At 46.3% G+C, this 21593-nt stretch overlaps 4 protein-coding genes across 4 annotated transcripts; 1 reads left to right on the forward strand and 3 right to left on the reverse strand.

The window, feature by feature from the left end:
• Positions 1–374: 374 nt before the first annotated feature.
• On the reverse strand, positions 375–2085 carry N7483_011360 (putative Golgi traffic protein SFT2; the record flags this gene model as incomplete). The annotated part of the gene is made up of 5 exons (XM_057094787.1): positions 375–527; positions 597–773; positions 996–1146; positions 1452–1572; positions 1854–2085. 5 exons carry the CDS (start codon positions 2083–2085, stop codon positions 375–377), a joined length of 834 nt encoding a protein of 277 aa, XP_056940758.1.
• A 5549-nt stretch (positions 2086–7634) lies between these two features.
• N7483_011361 (basic helix-loop-helix domain-containing protein) lies at positions 7635–9191 on the forward strand (the record flags this gene model as incomplete). The annotated part of the gene is made up of 1 exon (XM_057094788.1): positions 7635–9191. The coding sequence occupies one exon, from the start codon at positions 7635–7637 to the stop codon at positions 9189–9191; it is 1557 nt and encodes a 518-aa protein (XP_056940759.1).
• A 6716-nt stretch (positions 9192–15907) lies between these two features.
• N7483_011362 (fungal specific transcription factor domain-containing protein) lies at positions 15908–17656 on the reverse strand (the record flags this gene model as incomplete). Its single annotated transcript, XM_057094789.1, has 1 exon — positions 15908–17656. One exon carries the CDS (start codon positions 17654–17656, stop codon positions 15908–15910), a length of 1749 nt encoding a protein of 582 aa, XP_056940760.1.
• A 477-nt stretch (positions 17657–18133) lies between these two features.
• Positions 18134–20664, reverse strand: N7483_011363 (beta-glucosidase; the record flags this gene model as incomplete). The annotated part of the gene is made up of 2 exons (XM_057094790.1): positions 18134–20427; positions 20487–20664. 2 exons carry the CDS (start codon positions 20662–20664, stop codon positions 18134–18136), a joined length of 2472 nt encoding a protein of 823 aa, XP_056940761.1.
• Positions 20665–21593: the final 929 nt, after the last annotated feature.

Here is a 21593-nt window from a genome sequence, read left to right on the forward strand (position 1 = left end):
TTGACCAGTTCAACCTTGGAAGGTCTTGTTAAGTGGGAGACTAGTAGTGTGACGAACATCATCTTACAGGAAAGACTTAGCGTCTTGCTAGAGAGTGGTGACTTAAATGTATTCACGGCTTGGACTAGGAACTAGGAGCACTCCTGATATAAGTGGTAGTATTTCTAAAGTGCTGGGTATATGACCCCTTATTATAAAACAGCTTCCAACATCCTTCTATTCCCAAGGCAAAATTGATTACATATACAAGAAAGGTGATAGTCATAACGCGCAAAATCCATGCAGAGATAGATAATGATTCTCGCCGACATGTCCAAAACCATTCAGACCAGCCAGTTTCGCAGGTAACGTATCACGTACGGCAGGGTGCCACTTCAACTGGTCATCCAGGCAGACACGCGCGAGGCACCGAAACGTCCCATGTATTGCAGACCCGTGCTGCCCATGGGGAAGTAACTGACGAGGTACCAGACCAAGGCGGCGAGCTGGAAGATGGAGGAGATCAGGGTAAGGATAAGGCTTTGGAGCTATATGGTCACGTTAGCCAAATGATGTTTCACGCGGCAACGGAGGCTCAAAATAGTCCACAAGTGAACACAGCGGGGATGAGTGATGCGGATCAATACGTCCATGGAGGGACGCGCGCCGGGAAGAGTGAGACGTGGATTCAGAATACCATGGGCGTCTGGGCTGTCGTTTTCGTGATACCATGAGGCAAACTGAAGTCGCTCAAGGTTTTGGCGCAGCACCTTGGTTGCACGAAAACGACTAGCCTAGGGTGATATTGATCCTCACCCCGCATCCTCAGTCCGCAAGACCTAGCTGCCGGCGTAACAGTCTGAGTCATGTAGCACTGAGAGATAGAGGGCAAGAACGCAAGATTCCCCTTTTCCCCGACGTGCTGTACAACCAGCTGGAGTACAAGAACGTGAATGTGTGTGTGTGGAGTTGATAATGATCGACAAAGAATGATATCAAACTGATAAGAGACTTACCCCGATAGCAAAATACAGTGTGAGTGCGATCGATCCGAAATAAGCGGCTGTGAAGGGCAACCGTGGTCCCGAGATCAAATGCTTAGCGTAGGACCAGGGTCCCATGAGGACAGCCCATGATAGTAAAAACAGGACTGAGCCGACAGACCATCTATTAAAAACAGCATTCTGTTAGCATACAGATATCAAAGGGCGGCCTTGTTTTGAATGAGCTTGGCGTGAGGCGCAGAATTTTGTATCTCGACAAATCAAACTACACTAGTAAGACTGTGAAATCGCACATGGTCCGAGCCCTAGTCCACTCATGACCAGGATACTGAAATCTCGGGATTTGACTGGCCGGAACAGAGCCCGGAGAAGGGCTGAACATATATGTGGAAGGGTGGGTGGGGTTGAGAAAGACACAAACTGCAGCTGAAGTATGAAAAGAAAAAAAAACACTCGAAGACAACTTACAGAATGGCAAATTTCCGAGGCTTGAGCGTGAGTACGGGAAATAGGAAGAAGCAGATCATGAAGCACACAGCAGCGCCCAAGTTACAAGCACCGAAAATGAGCATTCGATCCCATCGACTCACTAGGTAGGATTCTCGTTAGTGTCCGTCCACAGTATCATCCTCCTCTCGGATCACAACCACAAAGACAAGCATAGCCATGATGAAATTCCCGACGCAGGAACTACAATCTCATCACCTGGACCAAGGCAGAACCCAGTCGGGACGATCATAGATGGGTCACGGGATACACGAGAATAAAAGGGAAAGGGGAATAAAAATGAAATAAAAATAAAAAATAAAAAAGATTGGAGCGAGACTAAGGGAAAAACCAAGAGGAAGTTGAAATCACAAGAATGCTTACATGCAAAAAACCCTTCTTCCTCTTCTCGGCGATTGGCTGCTGGCAAGGGCGCGCCTGGGCCATCATTATGAGTGGGTAGCTGAACATAGCCACCCTGTCCAAACGGATTCAATGACTGCAGGCGCGACAAAATTGGAGTATCAGAGGAAGCACTGGTGCGGACAGGGAAGTCCGGGTCTCTACGCGACCAACCCAGCGAGTTGACCGAGTCGCGAAACGAGTTGTTTGCCATGACGAACGCCGGCTAAGTAATCGAAGCACTGGAATGAGAGAGGGGAAATGTATTTCCAATTGAAAGACAGAGCGGAATCGTGCACGGCCGCTTCTGCAGACAAGGCCAGTGGGCCAAGAAGTCAAGAGTGGGAAAAACGTATGCAGGGACTATGCACGATGAAGTGCAGATGATCTGCGCCGGGTGATGAGCTGATCCTAAGAGGATTGGCTGCAGAGTGGGGACTAAATGAAGCCAACGGAGGAGCAGATGACGCCCACGCCGAATACGGATTCGGCTTCCCCCTAAAAGCCTGCCTACCGGGCTCGTCTCGAGTCGAGTTCACGGTTTTCGCGGTCAGAGTTAGAAGATCGAGCCCTAAAAAAGGTCGATGGCAATATTCACCAATCGAGAATGGTGTGCAACTTTGTTGATCCAAGGCAAGATGATCCAAAACCTTATGGGTGATCCACCCGCTTTCCAAATAGTGGATTCTTGCCTTGTTGCTCTCTGGCACGCACCGGAGTGTCGGAACCTGCAATGATATTCAGAAATCCGAACTTTCTATCCTTCCGTTTTTTTTCTCACTCTCAGTCTAGTGAATTTAGTTCACTAAACAGAATCAGGATTTAAAAGTCGGAGCAGGTCGCGGCACAAGCGGGATCGTAAGCTGGGGAGTATACGTCAACGGACGCGGCGGAGTTTCAAGCGGGGACGTTGAATTCGAACACGATCTTTGAGGGGTCTATCACAGCGAGAGCTATGATTGGATGTAGAAGCGCTACACTATCTGTGGGAGGAGGGTAGAGAGTCGTAGATCAAGCCGGATGACGAGTTGGCGTGGAGCTACAGATGCGACCAGCCCAGATCGGCGCTGAATGAGAGATGTCAGATGATGCACTCATTCGGACCGAGCTAGGGTTTAAAAGAGGAATTATTGAAAATTATTTTTGGGGGGTACATACCTTTGGGAACGGGGAGAGGGGGGGGGAAATAATAGTTGAAGGGGGGTGAGTGAAGGTTGGAAGTTTGGATCCCCAGACTAAACCATAAGCAGTAGGAACACACGGACCACATCTCCGCATCTCCACTATGTAGTTTGTACCATGGATAATTTAGTATGTAGTATGAAGTATGAAATTGAAGCTATTATGAATAACACTAATGAGAATGTACTTTTTTTAATTACGCGCATGCCGAAGGATTTAATTTACAGTAGTGACTAGCACTGATAATCTCGAGAAATAATATCTGAAAATCAACTCCATATTAAAAAGCAAATCCCGAGATCACTAACATAGTAACATCTATATTCCATATTAGTCGACTATTATGATATTCATAGAGGCACCAGCATTTTTTAATAATCAAATACTATTATCAGCCATGTAAATCATACTTGTATACTATATTGCTTTTTTCAACACTCCTTTTCATGGGCTCGGTTTCAGAATCCAAAATAGGATCCAGTTCAGCCCAGGTACTTTGTAGACTCGTATTCATTATTAATGGAACTTCTCCATAACTTTGGAACTCGTCATGGTGTCGATCCCTTGATGATCTTTTGGTTGGTGCACACCCTGTTGACGATCGTGTATGGACACTCTATATTAGTCTGCAGAAAACCATCGTCTTTATAGTCTAGGCGGCTCCATAGTCGTATCAGACCCCTCTTTAAGGAAGTTTTTAAGAGTCGACGTTGCACTTTACCTTTAATATTTGAACGTCGTTACCCGTATGTGCGACTTGAATTTGTCCGAATGCTGTATGGAGATATGGATATATGGACCTTTGGGTCCTTGGGTAACATTGGCAGCTACAATACTTGGAACCTTTTTTCCCACTTCCCACTTACTAGTAGTATGATTTTATGGGCATTTATTACTTTTTCTTTTACTTCAAATATTCATCATAATTGTTCCATGTTATGCCCGACGCACATGAATGCATGAATGTCTGCGGCATGGACCGTCGGCGACGTCATGTCAGGGCCCTGTGCACTGCATGAAAGAGAAAGTACCTTCGGTTATAAAGGATTGAATGTTGGTTTCAGCCCAAGTCAAACAGAAACAAAATCCAACTAAGTAAGAGATGCCTCCTTGCGTCAACCGTGGATGCTCGGCGATACCCTCCGAACCTTGACGGGACGGGACGTGTAAAGAAGATCCACGACTCTTCTTTTTCTAGTCTTTCATAGTGTTTCTTAGTATCTCTTAGTGTGTAGTATTTATTTCATAGTCTTTGGTTATATTATTCCCGTTGCGGAGATCGCCCCATTTGAACATGCATATGCCGAACTACGAAATCGTACATCGTTGATAGGTGGATATCTACTCGGTTTCTTACCCCCCCCCCCCTTCTTGGTGGCTTAGATACATTCCATGATATGGAAAGTTTGGCGATGTGGCTCAGTCTACTACAGAGAATCAGAAAGAAAAAAAAACAGGTTCGTTCAAAATGTTCTATAAAGGTGTGGTATCTTCTATAGTCTTATTGGTTTATCATCTCAGACACATTCCAGTCCCTCCAATCGTGTGCTGCCGCCACATTCTTGAGATCGTGCCTCGACAAAAGGTGTGCCTCCAGTACCACACCGGGAGGCGACAGGTTGTTATCGGGTTGCGCTGGAGCCTGAACACACGGACCAAGAAAGAATCATTTATTATTTTTATCATTTTTAGCATTTTTATCATTTATAATCTCAAAAGTTCGGAGTGACGCGGAAAGAAACAGAGCACGGTCCAAGCTCCCATCGCCCCCAATATGATCGCCACCGCTCTGCACGACATTTTCAGACCACACCACGCACTGATCTCGTTGATAAAGTTGATAGGGCTTACGAGAATGACGCTTTTGTATTTCTATTTTTTTTTTCAGATCCGACGCCCTGAAAAGATTTTTTTTATCTTTATCTTCATACTTCACTTAGTCTTTCTAATGTCTTGGTTGCAGGTTATATTCTCCGGATGATGCGTCTCATGTTCTTTTCGAACGGATTGTCGATCTCCTCCAACTCCGGTCTCATTACACTCGGAAGTGCTCGAATCAAATTAATTATTGATTTGAGTAGTAGGGAAAACTGAACCATAACCAGATTACAGACACATCTCTGCATACCGGGCGGAGATCGCCCTCTTTCCCATCACATCCACGAGGTCTTATTGGGGGATCTCTACTACCAACTTTTCACCCCCTCTCACCCTCGGAGAGACTAATGCATATTCACTGATAGATTAGGGTTTCCTTTAGACATAACTGGTTCTACCCGCTTTTCCTAGAATGCCTTGCTATGCTCTGTCTGTAACCATGTTCATCTGATACATTCTTCTGGCCTGTGCATCCAAGACCTTTCGAGTATATCACCTTTTTTTTCTTAGTTGTTTTTTATTTTTATTCTTATTTTTTATTTATTTATTGTTTTCTAATTTTTCTTCTGAGTCATGAATCCGATACAGGTGACAAACATCTACGGTATCATGGGATAGGCACGTTAACTAAATCCGGCTGTATCACCCTTCCCCCCTTCGTCCAAGTTTCGCTCTTTTAGGAGAGTTTGAACCATCTGGGTCATTTCTTACATAGCTTCTATCATCATCCTCGTTTTTTATTTCTGAAAATATATATGAATATATGAATAAACAATAAATAAAAAAATAAAATAAGTATAGGAGGCTCGGGGGTTTACCGTTGCCACCCCTCACCCTCCTTTACTGTTTACTTCTCCCACACCACAAGGACGATGAATCCCCCCCCAAAAGAGTAATCATAAAATTTAAAATAAATCAACATTTTGAAAAAAAGCTCCCAAACCAAGGCACGATATGTCCGATGCCGACCGGCAAGCCTCATCGATTCCCACCGATCGACGGGCTGCATGACCGATGTTGTAATATATCAAATGAGAAGGCGAGGGGGCTCGAGTTCTTAAAGTCTCCATCTCCTCGATCTTTTTCTTCCTGCAAGTGCTTTTCCTTTCTGCACCTACGGCTGCTGCGTTGTCACTCCATCACTGGTTTCTCGTATCCGCGCCCCATCTTCAAGCCTCATGATTCGTACAGCCAACAGAGTGGATCAGCTAGACTTACTTCCGTGAGTTAACCCCTACGCAGGTACGTTGCCTTCTACCCGGGCTTCTACCCTTTGGTGGGAGAGATCTTGTTTCCTTATTGCCCTGGTCAGGATGGGTGGTTCCTGCATTGCTGCCTACTGCTTCGCCCCAGTAGCCACGTGTAGGGGCTCTGCGGTTATTGACGTGGAAGCTGCATTACATTAATTCATTAATCTATTTACTCCATACTGATATCTTGATAGACCTTGACATTCAACTACTACGAGTAGAAGGTTGGATCATCACTGCCAGCGGCACTGTCATATCATCCTGATATATAGTATCAAGTTCAAGTTGATCAGGTAAGATCTATACTTCCTTAAAGTGCTTTCAACGTCTTTGTCTTATTATTATCCTATTTGCATCCAATTTTTATTGTTTTATTTTATTTCTATTTCCCCTGCTTTGTCTATACAAAAAAACAAGGATTACGTGTTTCGTGTCCTTGACAATCTTGGAAGTTCAAGTTCGTATTGCATTGCAATCCGAGCGTGGGTCTGAGAGTCTAAGAGTCTGAGAGTCTCCATTTATATACTGGGGGAATCAAACAGAATCAAACTGTTCAAACATTCAAACTTCACCGCCCCCTCTCTCTCCACCGCTTCTTCCAAGGTTTCCCCGCTCTCCACCTGTTGTTGATCTGGATTGTTTTGTTTTTGAATCGAGAGAGAGAGAGTAATCCAGAGAATGGAACTTGACTTCATCTTTGGTGGTCTTGTCATCAACTCTCTTACTCCCCTCGATTTCTAACTTACCCGTGCTTATCTACTTTCAATCCCGACCTTATTTTTCTTTCTGACATTTGCCCCCCCCCCCTTCTTTTTTTTTTATAAGACACTTTGCCAATCAGTTCATCTTAGTGCAACTGACTCATTGAGAATCTTCTTTATAGTGATCTTCTTTGGACTATCTTCCCCTTGTTCTTGATTGTTTCATTCCCCAGTTTACTCGGGACCCTCCGATCTGCAATCTCCCCGGACAATTTGTTCCCCGATCCCGTCGACTCATCCCACTTGTATCTTTGGGACCCAGCAGTTTTTTCCCCTGTCTGGTTCTCACCGCAAAGATCAAGAGTCGACTTGTTCTCTCCTATCACTGCGCAGAAAGGTAAAATACCTCATTTCTTATCTTCTATATGTCTCTTTTTTGTCATGGGGGCCATCTCAGTTGCCTCATTGCGCCTTGCCGACGCAGCGCATTCTCATTTGCCGACTCATCCAGTCTACGCCCCCTTCCGCGGTGAAACCAACCAACGCTAACTTTTTTTTTGCTGGCATTCAATAGATTCTCAAATCGCGCATCCTCATTCTCGCTATCATTAACGGCTGCCTGAAATTGGGCTATCCGTATCATCTATCTAGAGAGGGTCAGTAAACTTAAGACGCGACGACTTTCTCTTCTACACCTCGCCAACCCCGCGCTGCCCCACAATCTCCATCCACATCCCTTGGTGTCCACGAAAATGGTAGAAGCAAGTCTCTACATCAAACACGAATCTGACGATCACAGCAATCCTTTCATGATGTCTCATTCCGGCTACTCGATGGCCAACCATTTTGGAACCCCTAATAATGATGGGGTAGACCCTTCAGATTTGACCATGCAGCAGGGCGGCTTTATGCCTTACTCCTATGGTTCACAGCAGAACATGTCGTCCAGCTTCAACTTCGGTAACTCCGGTATCGACACCGATGAACTCTTGGACTTGGAGATTAGCGCCCCCAACGGAGGCCAGCGCAACGACATGAACTACATGCACGACCAGTCTGCAGGAGGTATCGCCATGAGTCACCAAAGCCAGATGTCACACCTTTACTCCAACACTCCGGATAATGCCCCAATGGCCAGCCCCTTCGTCCAGAACAGCTTCAACTACGAACACTACCGGATGAACCAGCAGAACCCTCATATACAACACGCCAGTTCGTTTGACCAGAACTACATGGGCGCCAAGAACCGCCCCAGCCTCCAAAGCATGGATCGGACCTCCTCGGATGCCCGTAGCCCCATGACCCCCAAGACTCCTGCGCTGGGTTCTTTAAATTTGGGTACACCGGAGTCCGGCAGTTTCCCTGGCCAGCCGATTCGCACAACAGGTTTACAGCACCGACACCAGAAGACCCTGTCAAACCAATGGGATGGAACCCCAACAAGTGCTCAATCATACGTGGACTCTCCAATTTCGTCACCTCCTCAACATCACCATGCCGGCATTTCAGAAATCCTCAAGTCTGGAAAACATGCCTCTCTCCCTGCCAAGGTTGATAATCACATGCCCGGTAGCAACCAAGATCTAGAATCTCAAGAGGCTAAGCGACGCCGTCGTCGTGCCTCTCACAACCTGGTTGAGCGCCGCCGTCGCGACAATATCAATGAGCGCATTCAAGATCTCTCTCACTTGGTTCCGCAGCACCGACTGGAAGATGACAAGGTGCGCAAGCAACTTGTGAACAATAGCGCACTATCTATGGCTGGTGCCAGTGCAAACGCCGCTACTTCACTTCTGGCTGGTGGCAATGGACGACGTGCCACACCCGGCAACATCACCATGGGTCTTCCCATTGAAGAGAAGGAGAAGGGTCCCAATAAGGGAGATATTCTCAATGGAGCTGTCAGCTGGACACGCGATCTTATGTGGGCCTTGCATGTTAAGTACCAGCAAGAGGCTGAGCTAGCTGAGATGATCAGCAACCTCGGTGGTACTTGGCCATTCGAGCCCACTGAAGAGGAGAAGCGCATGCGCAGCGAAATTGTCGATGCGCTAGAGAAGAATGACCCCAACTCATTCAGCTACACTCGTGGTCCAGGAAGTGGACTTCGTGTCCCTAAGCATACCAATCTCGCTGGTGACCCAGTGCAAGGTGGCGAAGGACTCACACCACCAAATCTGAGCCCTCAATTCCACAGTGGGTCTAGCAGCGCCAATGGCGTGCCCGGTCAGCCTCAGTTTTGGAACAGTGCCGGCCATGCCGCTCTGAGTTTCAAGGAAGAGGATGAGTACGGAATGGATATGAATTAAATTGCGTCTTTTTCTCTTGGACCACATGTTGCATACTTGGCGTCTAAGAGAGGAATGGCGTATCATGGATGAGGGCCATAGCCTCTCGAGGAGTATTATTTCCTTTTTGCATGTCTTTACTGTTTATCATGTTGCATTTTGATATTCTGATGTTCTTTATGAACACGATTTGCTTTGCTTTTACAACGTGTTTTACTTTGACTTTTCTTGCCGAATCGGGTAATGATGGTGTCCTATATCTAGGACGTTAACCAGAGGTTATAGAGGGTTGGCCATGGTTTTCTTAACTTGCTACGGCCGGAGCCTCGATTCAGATTCAGTTTCAGTTTGGGCATTGTTCTCTCAGATCGATACGTGGTGTTTCGTTTGATTATTTTTTATTATCCCATCGATACCCCGATTTCCTTTCCACTGACAGTTTATCTTTACATGTTCATTGCATTATCAGTATTACAACATGACTTTTTGACCTTTGAACTCCCGTTCGGGTACTTATTTTCAGTTTTTGACTTCAAGTTGTCTTTCTATTGATCGCTACATGCTCCAGTTAACGAGTACCGTGTGCGGTCCTTCAGCCCTTCCAGAGTTGGCCCTAATTCCACCCTACTTCTCACACTTAGCTCTCCCCGTTGTCATTTACATTCCTCAATCTTTGCATTTCGCTTGGCGGTTTGGTCGGATCTTTGTGTTTTGCATAGTCGAGGCAACAATTGATGGCTATCTCATTTACATCTGGCTCACACTGACATCTTCCAACTACTACTACAAAGGATCTGTATCAAAGTAGAAACGTGCTATAGTTCACATATCGTAGACTACTATCAAAAGTGATTACTCTCAGTACATCATCCTTGCAACATTTTTGGATTGTCAGCTTCCCCCTGCTGCTCATTCCAACTTGACGTTTGTCAAACATCCTGTTCAAGTTGAAGATGTCAGGTGGTCTATCCTTGGGGTATTTATATCAACTTTCTCTCTCCTTCTCTTTTCTTTTCTTCATACACTCTCTTCCCCCCTCCCGGCACGGGGGAGGCCAAATTGATTTTGAGGGTCTCAAATCCCTCGCATGAGATCTATATCGCCCTTGCGATACCCTCAGTTCGAACTTCTGATACCTCGAAATGGCATATTGAGAGTTCTAAAATCCAACTAGGATTCGCTCTCCGCATGATCCTATCTATGTGTCTGTGTAGGCAAAGCCGGGTTTTCTCTCTCGCTTTATGTCCTAAGATGAAAAGGTCTCATTTAGAGCCTTCGCTGAGTACCAGAAGGCATCGCTGCTGACCTGGAGAGAATATTAGCAAACCGGGATATGCAGGTGAGTTCATAATATCATCAGAATAATGAGAACACCTCCACTGACTCTGCTCAACAGTTTCGATATGTATACTACAGGCCCAGCTGACAGAGTGGCAATATCGATCCGCATTTCGATTTAGAGAGATTTGAAACTATGGTTGACCCGGTCCACATCTCTCTGTACAGCAAAATGTCAAGATGATTGGTGTTGAATGCATCAATCACTATTCCAGCCCCAGTACCGCCAAAAGATACCTTATACCAACTCATATCGCTCTCGGTGACAGAATGGGAAATTAAGTATGCATCCTTCTCCACCTACGACCGGAATAAGAGCTACTACCACCATTGTCGAGAGACGCATTACGAACCAACCTATTCCTCGGTTGAGTTGATTCGCCAACGTCAAAGAGTCATCTATTCCATGATCTCTCGGGTACAATTGTTTTACCAGGAAAGGTTTACATTCAGCGAAGTGGATGCCAACCATTTAGGTAATCCAGCCTATTCACCATATTTGAGGTAAAATATCCAGGTTTGCTGATCCGATCGTATATGCAGGGCGTTTGAATACCAATTTTCCTACGCCGAATGAGGTTGAATTAATTTTCTCACCTGCAAAATCCTACAAAAGGTGAAAGAAATTTCCAAATCCGGGTGGAAGGACCGGAGTTTAATTTCGGACATGCTGTTGAAAGGAAGTGGTGCTGCCAATTACCCAAGATATCAATGGATGAAGATCCGGCTCTGTCAGTGATTAATTCGCCCAATATCATGAAACCAAGATACGTTCCGAGCTTCTTGGGTACTCACCTGACTCCAGTCAGTCATCATATAAAAGACAGGGTGGACCACAAAAGGAGTCGCATTGAAATCAGCAAAAGCAGAACCTGGCTATTTCTCGCGATCTCCAGGCGCAGAGGACGACATTGGGGCACTAAGAGTGCTCGTGTGGTGTCTATCAAATTACAAATCTTACCACCTGAGTTGAGTGGAACGTGACTGAACGTCAATATAAGTGGTCTGGAATACCAGAAACTAGCAAGATTAAAAAGCTAGAGTCCATGAAGCTCCCGGTTCGTCAATTTCAAAAAGAAACGGGTCCAAGAAAGATGATCCAATAACAAAACTAACTATGCCTACCAGAACGCTATAAGCTTATAAAAAGACTTCTCTCCTTCACAAGAGATCGACAATGGAAAATGAGACCTTGAGTAGTAGTCAGTCCGCCGCGATGCAACCCGATTTAATCCCCACTCCATGCAGTGACGGATTTAAATACTGTTCTGGTTGTCGTGGTGAATTGACCAAATCCTCTCACCATCACTATGTGGTGAAAATTCAGTAGGAACTGATCAATCGCCGATGGTTCCTTTGTAGGAGAGAAGACCGGATCGAAATATCATTCAACCAGTAACAAAAGGCCCACAGATCAGAAGCCGTCCGCAAATATTCACCTACAGCTAAGCCCGGGAATCAGACTGGAGTGACCAGATGCGACTGCTATTACCATGGGGTAAATGCTGCCTGGCGTTTCCCTAATGACCCTTGCGTGTGGAAGCTCTGTGTTCATGGAAATTTGGGTGGGCGCTTCGAGAATAGAACGCAGCGACAAGCTCAGCATAAGCCCGCAAATGCCGAGAGATCTCAACCCCCCAGTGCCTAAAGGATATTATATTCCAAACCCAAATGAGCTCTAGCTATTTTCGGCTTCTGCGTGCAAAATACATGACCAAGGGAGGCCAAGGGTGCCAGCGAGAAAAGGTTACCCAATAACAAACGAAGCCCGAGCTTGTGGTTCGTGATTTAATACAGAATACGGTTTTGTATGAATCGTCACAACGAAGACAAAGGCATAGAAATCTAATTGAAGCTTCCTAGCTTCGTGAACATGTGATTTCATGTCTTCTGCTCCAAACGATATGTTATGAATTTGAAGAAACTTTATGTGTCGGGGACTGAGAGAGGAGAGCCCCATAAAACCTTATTCCGAACCGCTATAGCCGCCCGCCATACTTCACTCCGGGGGTCCACCAGCGCAGCGACTGGCCGACCATCCTGAAACTCCTGCACATTGGATCATTGTGGCCTTCATTGGAAGCACAAAAAGATTGCCGAAAACACTTTGAATAGCAAATCTATATTGGCAGAAAAGACATTTGACACCAACGATGAAGCTTGGCGACTTGTCCGACCCGCTTTTCTGAGTGGTTTTATCGAGAGTCTCTTAAACCGAGCGCTTAAGCTATTTCCAGGCCAGTTTTAGTGCTGGTCCTGGCATTCATAATGAGTTCAGATTCCTTAGAGCTCGGGCCGTTGCCCTCCTATCATTCTTCATCTACGAGTGATATGGAGGAACCAATTGATCTAACGTGGACATAACAATGAATTGGAAAGTCCATCGGACAGCTTACAAAAGAAGGGCTTTTCAGCGCGGCCAAGAAATCCTCAGCCAGAAATCACTTTCAATAACCGCTTTTGTCGAGAGGTCCAGGACGGCGATGGGCGATTTCCTTCATGCAACAGTCTATTGACACTACCGCTACTATCAGATGAGGGCAGAGCAGAAGTATTCGATGAAACCAGTACCTTTCATGGTGATGCCTGCCTGTCCCGGGAAGACTAGTTGAGCCAGCCGATTATCAGGGGCTAATCATCTTCATCGACCTTAAAGTCGGACGTCTACAAAACCCAAAAAGAATCGCAAGCAACAGCACCGGAGTCGAAAGCCTCGATGACGTCGCGACCGACTTGAGTCTCTCGAACCCTCAAAGGATACAGAGAGTTCACTACTTCAGCTATGCAACTCGAATACAGAGACTCGAAATGGGACCCCCTTTTCGAGATAGGAACCTCAATCTTTCAAAACTGCCAAAATCGATCGAACGCAAAAGGGAAGAAGGCATAGGAAAGCTGGAGCGATGGTGGCTAGGCATTTCATCTTGGAAAAAGACGATCAACCCATATCTTCACCGTATTTGCCCCCACAGTCGTGAAATGCACCTCTGCCCAATTTGAAGCAAGCGTCTCGCACGACGAAGAGTTCCGCTCTAAAGGGTTTACGCTTTATCGGGGAGCTTGTATCCTGGAGTGGGTTTGATCATGAAGTAGATGAGGCGCTCAACAGACATCGCTTGCGTGAAACAATTCAAGTGTCATGGTGGAAAACAAGACACGGAAGACTGTGACTTTGCGAAAGGAGAGATCACCGACGAACTTATCTCGGAAGGCATTGGCGCAACGAGATCCAGTTAGAAAAGAAAAAGCCATCATTATCACTAAAGGCGAGCTGAAGATATGAAGCGCAGGAGCCAGTTTCCCTCAGCGATCCTTAAAAGTGGCTCCTCCACACAGCATATGCGCAAGATCCACCAATGTCGAAGTTCAAAAACGACCCATACATCGCGCTCTCTCTCTCTTTCGTTTCAAAAAAGAGCAGCAAACGACCGCGCATTACAAAATGTCAGATGATAACCCAAGCTATTCACAGGCTAGACGCGCACGGTCTGGAAATTCATACAAAAAGATGGGTCAAAAAAGAGAGGTTTTAGCAGAACTGGCCAGTGCGGAGCTGCTCTATTATTGGCTGAAGACAACTTATGAGTCGCTTCTATACGTCTAGTTCCTTCTTTTTACACTTTTTACTTTTGTATCGCAGTTCACTAAAACACAGAAGAGCGGATAGAGCCAAGGATACACGAAAGACTGAGTTCAAGCCTAAGAGGTAGGGATTACCCATCGAGAGGAAAATGGAAGCAATGCGGCACTGACAGATTTCTCAAGTGCACACTCATTAGCTCGTCCTGAGCATAGGTCCATACTAAGCAAGAACAAGCCAAAGACTACCGAGGTGACTCAAAGTAGTGAAGATGATATTCCCGGATTGCTGCCCGGTGCTTAGTACGAATGAGCCTTCTCAACTGGACAGCAGATCTGATGAGCAGAGTCATGACAAATTTGTCAGCCTCATACTAAAAGAGCCCTGGACTATCGAACCATCGACATGTTTAAAGGATCTTCTCTGAGTTGTCACTGAGTTCATAACTGGGTTCAGCCATTTTCAGAACTTTCAAAACATGCTCAACTCCTCACATTACTTTCACACATATGCAGAATTTACTTACTAGGAAGTCTCGAACCGTTAGTGCCGGATCTCAAGTGACCAGCGGATTGTCCTTCTACCGGATACACAAAGTACTACAATTTCAGATTTCCTTGGAAATGAGAGCATATCTGTTAGTCCACCTCTTCCTGATCGTGATCAGATTGCCTTATTTAAGGAACTGTCAGATATGCGAGCACAAGCTGATATCAAAACTTGCTTGGACTATGCGGCGCGACAAACAGCAATGTACCCTTAAAAAGCAGGGAATACCAGGCCTTGAAGGTTGCCATATCATCCCATAAGCCCGTGCGCGCGAAACTAAGTCGAAGTATCTTAAGTTGTTTTGGGGACTAGAGGAAGCGCACGACCTATCCTAGCGAAGGATGGCCAAACTAACATGTGAATAACTTGATCGTATTACCTGGATACGTCCGACTGTTGGGACCAGTGCCTTCGCGAGTTCCATCCAATTGAGATGGACCTCCTAGAACCGGGGAAACGCTCTGGATCTACCAGGCATTGATTCTCTTTTACGAAACGGGAATGAGGAGAATTGTTGAGATTATCAAATTCTTGCGATGGCCGCAACAAATGTGCAGGCAGACACGTTCCGAAGTCAATCGATCTGAATATGAAGAAAGGCGCCCATCGAAGTGGAGAGAAGAGTCCAAGCTCTTTGAATGTTCTTGTGGCATGTTTATAGCAAGATCGTCGATCAAAAACACTTGGATCCCCTTCCCAAGTCCTTCCTGCACATCTTGCCACCACGGGTTTGACAAGCCTTTTCAGTTGATCACCATTCTGATCTTCACTAAGGCTCTATACAGGAAGGTGCCTGCAACAACCACCAACTTGCACCCTGTGACGCCCTGATCGGCTCTAGGGAGGATTTCACACCTGGATCGCCTTTAAGCGTCCTGAGTGGAGTCTTGGGACGAATAAAGTACCGATCAGTGGTCCATCTATCTCGGACCATGGCTATTGCCCGAGAACGTGATCTCGAGTCCTGAAGTCATGCACCTCGCATTCAAATAATTTCTTGCTACTACCCATGCCCAGTGGGTTCTACTTTGGAGGTGAAATACACTTATCCATCCCACGACTTGAGCTTTTTAGGAATCGTGTTCCTGTGTCAAGTCATTGATGATATGATGGTAATGACGGAGAAACTAGAAGACAATTGAATTACGTCAGAGATTAGAATGAAAACAGAATGGTCTAACAATCAAGACAACTGAGGGAAGATCTTTTTTCATTTAGGACAATTTAATAAGTATTCTAAGAAACTATGAAACACTCTCCGGTTTTCTCATCAATAGCAAAGATCAGTCCTCCGGGATTTGAGCTGCGCAATCACATCCACATCATAGGGTTCTCTAATCTTCAATATAGTTGGACTCGAAGACTCAGCAAACCCCAAAGTAAGCCGATCTAGAGTCTCTATATCAAATTTCTTCAAGATATCTTTCGGAGTCGATGAATTCAATGCCTCGGTTTGCTCCCCTCCAAGAATAGAAACAAGAAAAAGAGCAGATCCGTAAACTCTGCTCAACTGCTTCAGTGCTGAAAGACACTGCAAAAGACCCTTGAGACCTGATCGCTCTATCTCAGCATCTCCGGTACACATCCGCTGGATATGAATGATTCCCGCGCGTAGAATCATTGGAACACTGCTGCATGGTAGGTAGTGTATCAGGTGCTTTTGACAGAGATCATGAGCCACTTCTGTCATTTCGACTGCCCCACTGAGAACCGGGCTCTCGGATGTACTTAGTGAGAGTTGACGTGGACTGTCAGAGTCTTCAGATAGGAATTCCAGCTGCCGGTGTACTGTGCTGTGTATGTCATTGTAAGCCATCCATAGCCATGCACAGTGTATGTGGAAGATGAGTTCACCGTCGTTGGGTGGGAGGAAGTGCTTTGGTTGGAACTTGATTTTGGACGGTAGCTCTTCACGCCATGTTTGGAGACCTTCTTTCGACGCCAGAAGACTCTCTTTCCGAGACTCAGCATGACTGGGACTACCAACAGGTCTTTTCTTCTGTGCGTCCCAGGAAAACATATCATCCCGGATACAGCGACAAAGCTTGATTTTCTCAATGAATATGCATCCGAGTGATTCGCGATTTGCTTTATAACATCCACCAGCGTACCCTCTGAATGATTGAAGATTGAATATACCCAAACTTTCAGCAGTCGGAACATCCATTGGGAGATAGACTTCATTTTTGATAAGTGGTGGCTGCTGTAACCCGAATGCAATCATTCTGTCGCGAGTGAATATACTCCACCATAGAAGACTATGGAACTTTTGAGAAGAATCTCCTACTAGTAGTTTTGATGACTCAAGATGGAGACTAATTTTGCATGCAAGTGATATACACACGCTGATCCAGTGTCTCCCGTCTTTGTTCCGCTGCGGGTTCTCGTACCAATATGTCATGAGTAGAAGGCTCTGCACAATAGCGAGCTCATCATCCTCACTATCAAAATCGTGAAGCGTCTGCAAAGTATTAGTCCACGCCCTTCCAAAAACCTTTTTGCCAATATTGATTATATCTCTTACCCTAGCTCTTTCAAAAAGAATTTCCAATGCATTTCGCCGAGACAGGAACCCGGCGGCGTAGAGATGCTTCAAGTCAACAAAGAACGCTCCAGCAAACATGACAGCCTGAAATAAAAGCAGACTTATTCCATCCTGCCCATTACTCCCCACATGACTGTTGAAGATAGCATCCGAGAAGACATTAAGATCCAAAAACGGCATATGAGGATGAACATGCCGAATATAAGCCTTCAGAATCTCCTCACGCAATGCAGCAGGCGGAATATCAAGCGCACCCTTCCGTATCAGGAAGTTCAAATCCTCAGCCTGAATCTTGGAAGAAGGAGGCTTCAGATATGAAGGCAAAAGCGTGTTATACGGCGCCAAGCACCACGTCGGTCCCAGGAGACGGTGAACCTCACATAGTAAATTGTCCAACGGTAGAGTGGAGAGAACGGCCGGAGTTTCGACCATTCCTGGTGTCGTTCTTAATCGTTTATGGGCCCGTTCACTCATTTTAGCGATCCTGGTTGTGTGCATGTGGGTTCATGCCAGTGTTTTGGACTCAGGGTCGGCTGGGATTATTCCTCGGTAAGAATGCTGAGCTCGGTCCCTCTCGGCTGGCTCCGAACTGCGGGGATAAGGTGGTCTGATTGATCCTTCGGTGAGAAATGCGAAAATAAATATGGGGAATGAAAGATAATTTCGAAGTTTCAGCGTTTGTTCCTTATTAGCGCGATCATGTTTGTATGGTGAGACGTATAGTCGCGCTGCATTGAGCATGTGCTAACTCCTACTACGCAAGATTGATGATAATCCCCACATGGGCATAACTATTGGAAGCTGGAACTCCAATTTGAAAGGAACAGGTATTTTTCATAATCTAGAAAACTCAATTCAATTGAGTGTATAAGAAATTCATATCACCATCAATCATGTTCGACCCGTAATAGAAAGCAAGTCTATAAGAGCCATTGGGACTCTAGTCTAAATCTAACTCAAGTGCTCTGCCTCAATCAGGGCCACACTCAGATTTGAACGGAAGTCACGGCTACTGAAACCAGCCTTGAAGGTGAATTCACCAGTGGGAATACGCCAGTCCTGAGCGACAACATCCCAGTAACTCACATCTCTGCGCATCAAATCAAAGGTGACCGTTTTCTTCTGTCCAGGTCGGAGCCACACTTTATCAAACCCACGAAGCTGATTAGGTGGAGTACCAGCCGGGGTTGATGAGGGAAACTCGACATAGAGTTGTGGTACAGAGAACCCAGGGACATCTCCGGTGTTGGATATCTCGGCCTCGATTGTGTAAACAGTCTCCCAGAGAGCTGGGTTACCGCCAGGCTGAACGGTCTGCTTCTTGGGAACAGCAGTCAAGTTCTTTGCGGGGGCAGAACTGGCCTTCAGATTGTTCAAGTTGTAGGTAGTGTAGCTTAAGCCAAATCCGAACTCGTAGCGCACGGAAATGTTGTGCGCGTCAAAGTATCGGTATCCAACCTCAAGATCCTCATCAAACCAGCTCTGCCAGTCGTAAGTGCCATTGGTCTGCACGTCTGTGGTCAATGGTGCGTTGTAATCAGAATCGTTGTATGCAATCACGTAAGGGAGCTTGGCGGATGGATTGACGTCTCCATAGAGCACATCTGCGATCGCGTTTCCGGCCTCCTCGCCAGGATAGTGTTGGGCGAGAATAGCAGTAACATTCTCATTATCGGCGAAGGGCATGGTATTGATACCACCTGAATTGGTAACCACAATGGTGTTGTTGCAGAACTTCGCAACTGCTTCTACGACGGCATTGGCGTTCCAGTCCAGCTCCAAGTAGCTTCGGTCTTCACCTTCCGCTGAGTAAGACTTGAGGAAAACGAGGCAAGCATCTGGGTGTTGGGGAATTGCCAGAGCAGAGAGGCCGGTATCAACAATTTGAGTGTTGTTCAAGTAAGCTTGGACTAGAGAACCATCTTTGCGGGCGCGAGCACTGATAGCCTCCAGGGGATTGGACAAACAGGTGAATCGACAAGCGCCGGAGCTTCCCGAGTTTGCAAGTACACCGAATTCAAAATTGCCAATAGTGTCTGGACCCTGGGTCAAGGGACCAGCATCGTTGCCGGCAATGATAATATTGCGAGGCTTACGAAGTGGGAGGGCGTTCTTCTCATTCTTCAGGAGGACAGTAGAGGCTGCTCCATGTTGACGGATCATAGCACTGTGGTTACCTCGCACATCACGATTACTGGGTCCAGTAAAGTTCCACTTGTAAATCCAGGTATCAGGAGCTGAGTCAACGTTTAGTGGGCCGACTGAGGAGTCAACACTGGGGTAGTTCTTCTCCTGTCCAAGCCAGAAGTACGGCGTCATGATACGAACAATCATGTCATCCAGGCGATCCATACTAACAGTTCCATTGTGAACTGCCTCAGTCAGATTCTTGCCGAAGTAAGAACCCTCTGTCCACAATTCACCATAGACTGTAAATCCACCGGGCATGGTCATATCCATACCGCTCTCAATAGATGAAACACCGCTGTGAGTCGCACCCCAGTCTGACATGACATAACCTTGGAACCCAAGCTCACCCTTCAAAAGATGGTTTAGGACGTAGGAGTTCTGGCAAGAATGGGAACCATTCACACGGTTGTAAGAGCACATCGCACTAGCGACACGAGCACGAACCGCGTTCGCAAACGGCCACATATAAATCTCATGAAGGGTTCGGTCATTCAAGTTGGAGGAAACTGAGTCCTGAATATAAGTGGTAGCATTGGCATCCGGGGCATATGTAGGATTTCGTTGGGTTTCCTGCTCATATGCGATGAAATGCTTCGCATTGGCTTGAACACCAGCATCTTGCATTCCGAGAATAGTTTCCTCCATGCAAACACCGGTCAAATAGGGATCGGCTGCGAAGCCTTCCCATGTCCGACCATTGTAGGGGCTGCGGCCCAGGGGTCCACCAATGGGACCAAGGATAACGTGAGATCCCTTCGCTTTGTGTTCCTCAGCCAGTGCATTGGCTCTATCATATAGTAAATTGCGATCCCAGCTAGCGGCTGCCGAGACACCACTAATGAAAACGCTGGAATAACTGCCTTCCTCTACGCATTGTGGTCCATTTTGTAGACAGAGACCACTGAAGTTGAGACGAGGAATTGGCAGTACATTGCCAACACAGGGGCCTGGTTGACCAGTCGCCATCCAGGCTTTCTCCTCAGTTGTGAGTTTGTTAACCCATTGCTTCGCTTTCTTCAGGGCCGTTTCCCAGCCACCAGTGCCGTTTATCTTGGCTGTTTTGTATCAGTGATCTAGTACCTTGCTGAGTGATGAGAGGACAATATTTACTTACGCGAAGGATAAGATGCGGGAGAGTGACCGTATGGGCTTAGGATAGTGGTGTTGAGAGGCTGCACATAGCTGAAAGCAGCGCCTGGATGGTCAATGGGAGCGTTTGGGCAGACTTCCGATCCAAAAGAGGGAGCTGCCAATAGAAGCCATGCTCCTAGTAAAGCCTTGGGTGGTATCATTTTGATACAAGAATCTCGAGGCCTTTCGGTTTAAACTGAACAGAAGCAGGAGCATTCGACAGGGATTGACGGAGGCATTACCCCTCACTTAAATAGGCCTGTTTTCATGGTATCATTTTCCCATTTCCCACCCCAGATGGCTCGGGTTCCACCTCTGGGGTGCTTCGGCCCACAATCGGCGGGATAAGAAGCCTCGTGCCGGGGTCGTCCCCATGGGAAAAGAAGTGAGAGATCGGCAAGCCAAGCGAAGCCACCGTTGAGTTTTCTGTGAGATCTTTAAGCTTCGACATGAGAATACACGGTTTGCCGAATATCAGGAATCTACGGAGTGTTATTCTTGGACATTTCGGGATACCGAGTTCTTTGTTCAATATACCGAGTGCGGTAGCAGTCTGAGAGACACATAGTATGCTGCCCAGGCGATGCCTCATTCCTGTCTGGGGACTACCGGGGTTCTCTGGCAATGTGGAGCAACTTTCTCCCACATTTGCACTAAATGTTTGCAACACTAGTATGAAATGTGATGTCGAAGGATCCTGGAAGTGACGTGGGAGTACTTCTGGTCTATGGAGTCCCGGATCAACTTCGGCTAAATCCACAGGCTTGATTCGGCAATTTCCATGCCCGATATTCAAAACCACGGAGTTCAGGCCTATATTGTGAATTGAAATGATATCATGGCGTAAATAATGATAATATTTGGTCTACTGATTGGTACAAATCTTATGTTGATCTTAGCGCTAGGCGGTTTACCTTCCTAATCAAGATCAGTCGGAGACACCCCGAGATTCACCCACGGAAATTTTCCCCACAACATCACACCCCACGGAGAGACGGCTTTGCACTCTCGGGACCGATATGCCGAACGGACTACTAGTACATACTGTAGCTGATTCTTTCCATTAATACTGAGCGAGGACCCTGATTAG

This window comes from Penicillium malachiteum (assembly GCF_028827825.1).
Source record: "Penicillium malachiteum strain IBT 17515 chromosome Unknown utg000005l:1.0-9002435.0:326005.0-9005861.0, whole genome shotgun sequence".
Taxonomy (NCBI): Eukaryota; Fungi; Ascomycota; class Eurotiomycetes; order Eurotiales; family Aspergillaceae; genus Penicillium; species Penicillium malachiteum.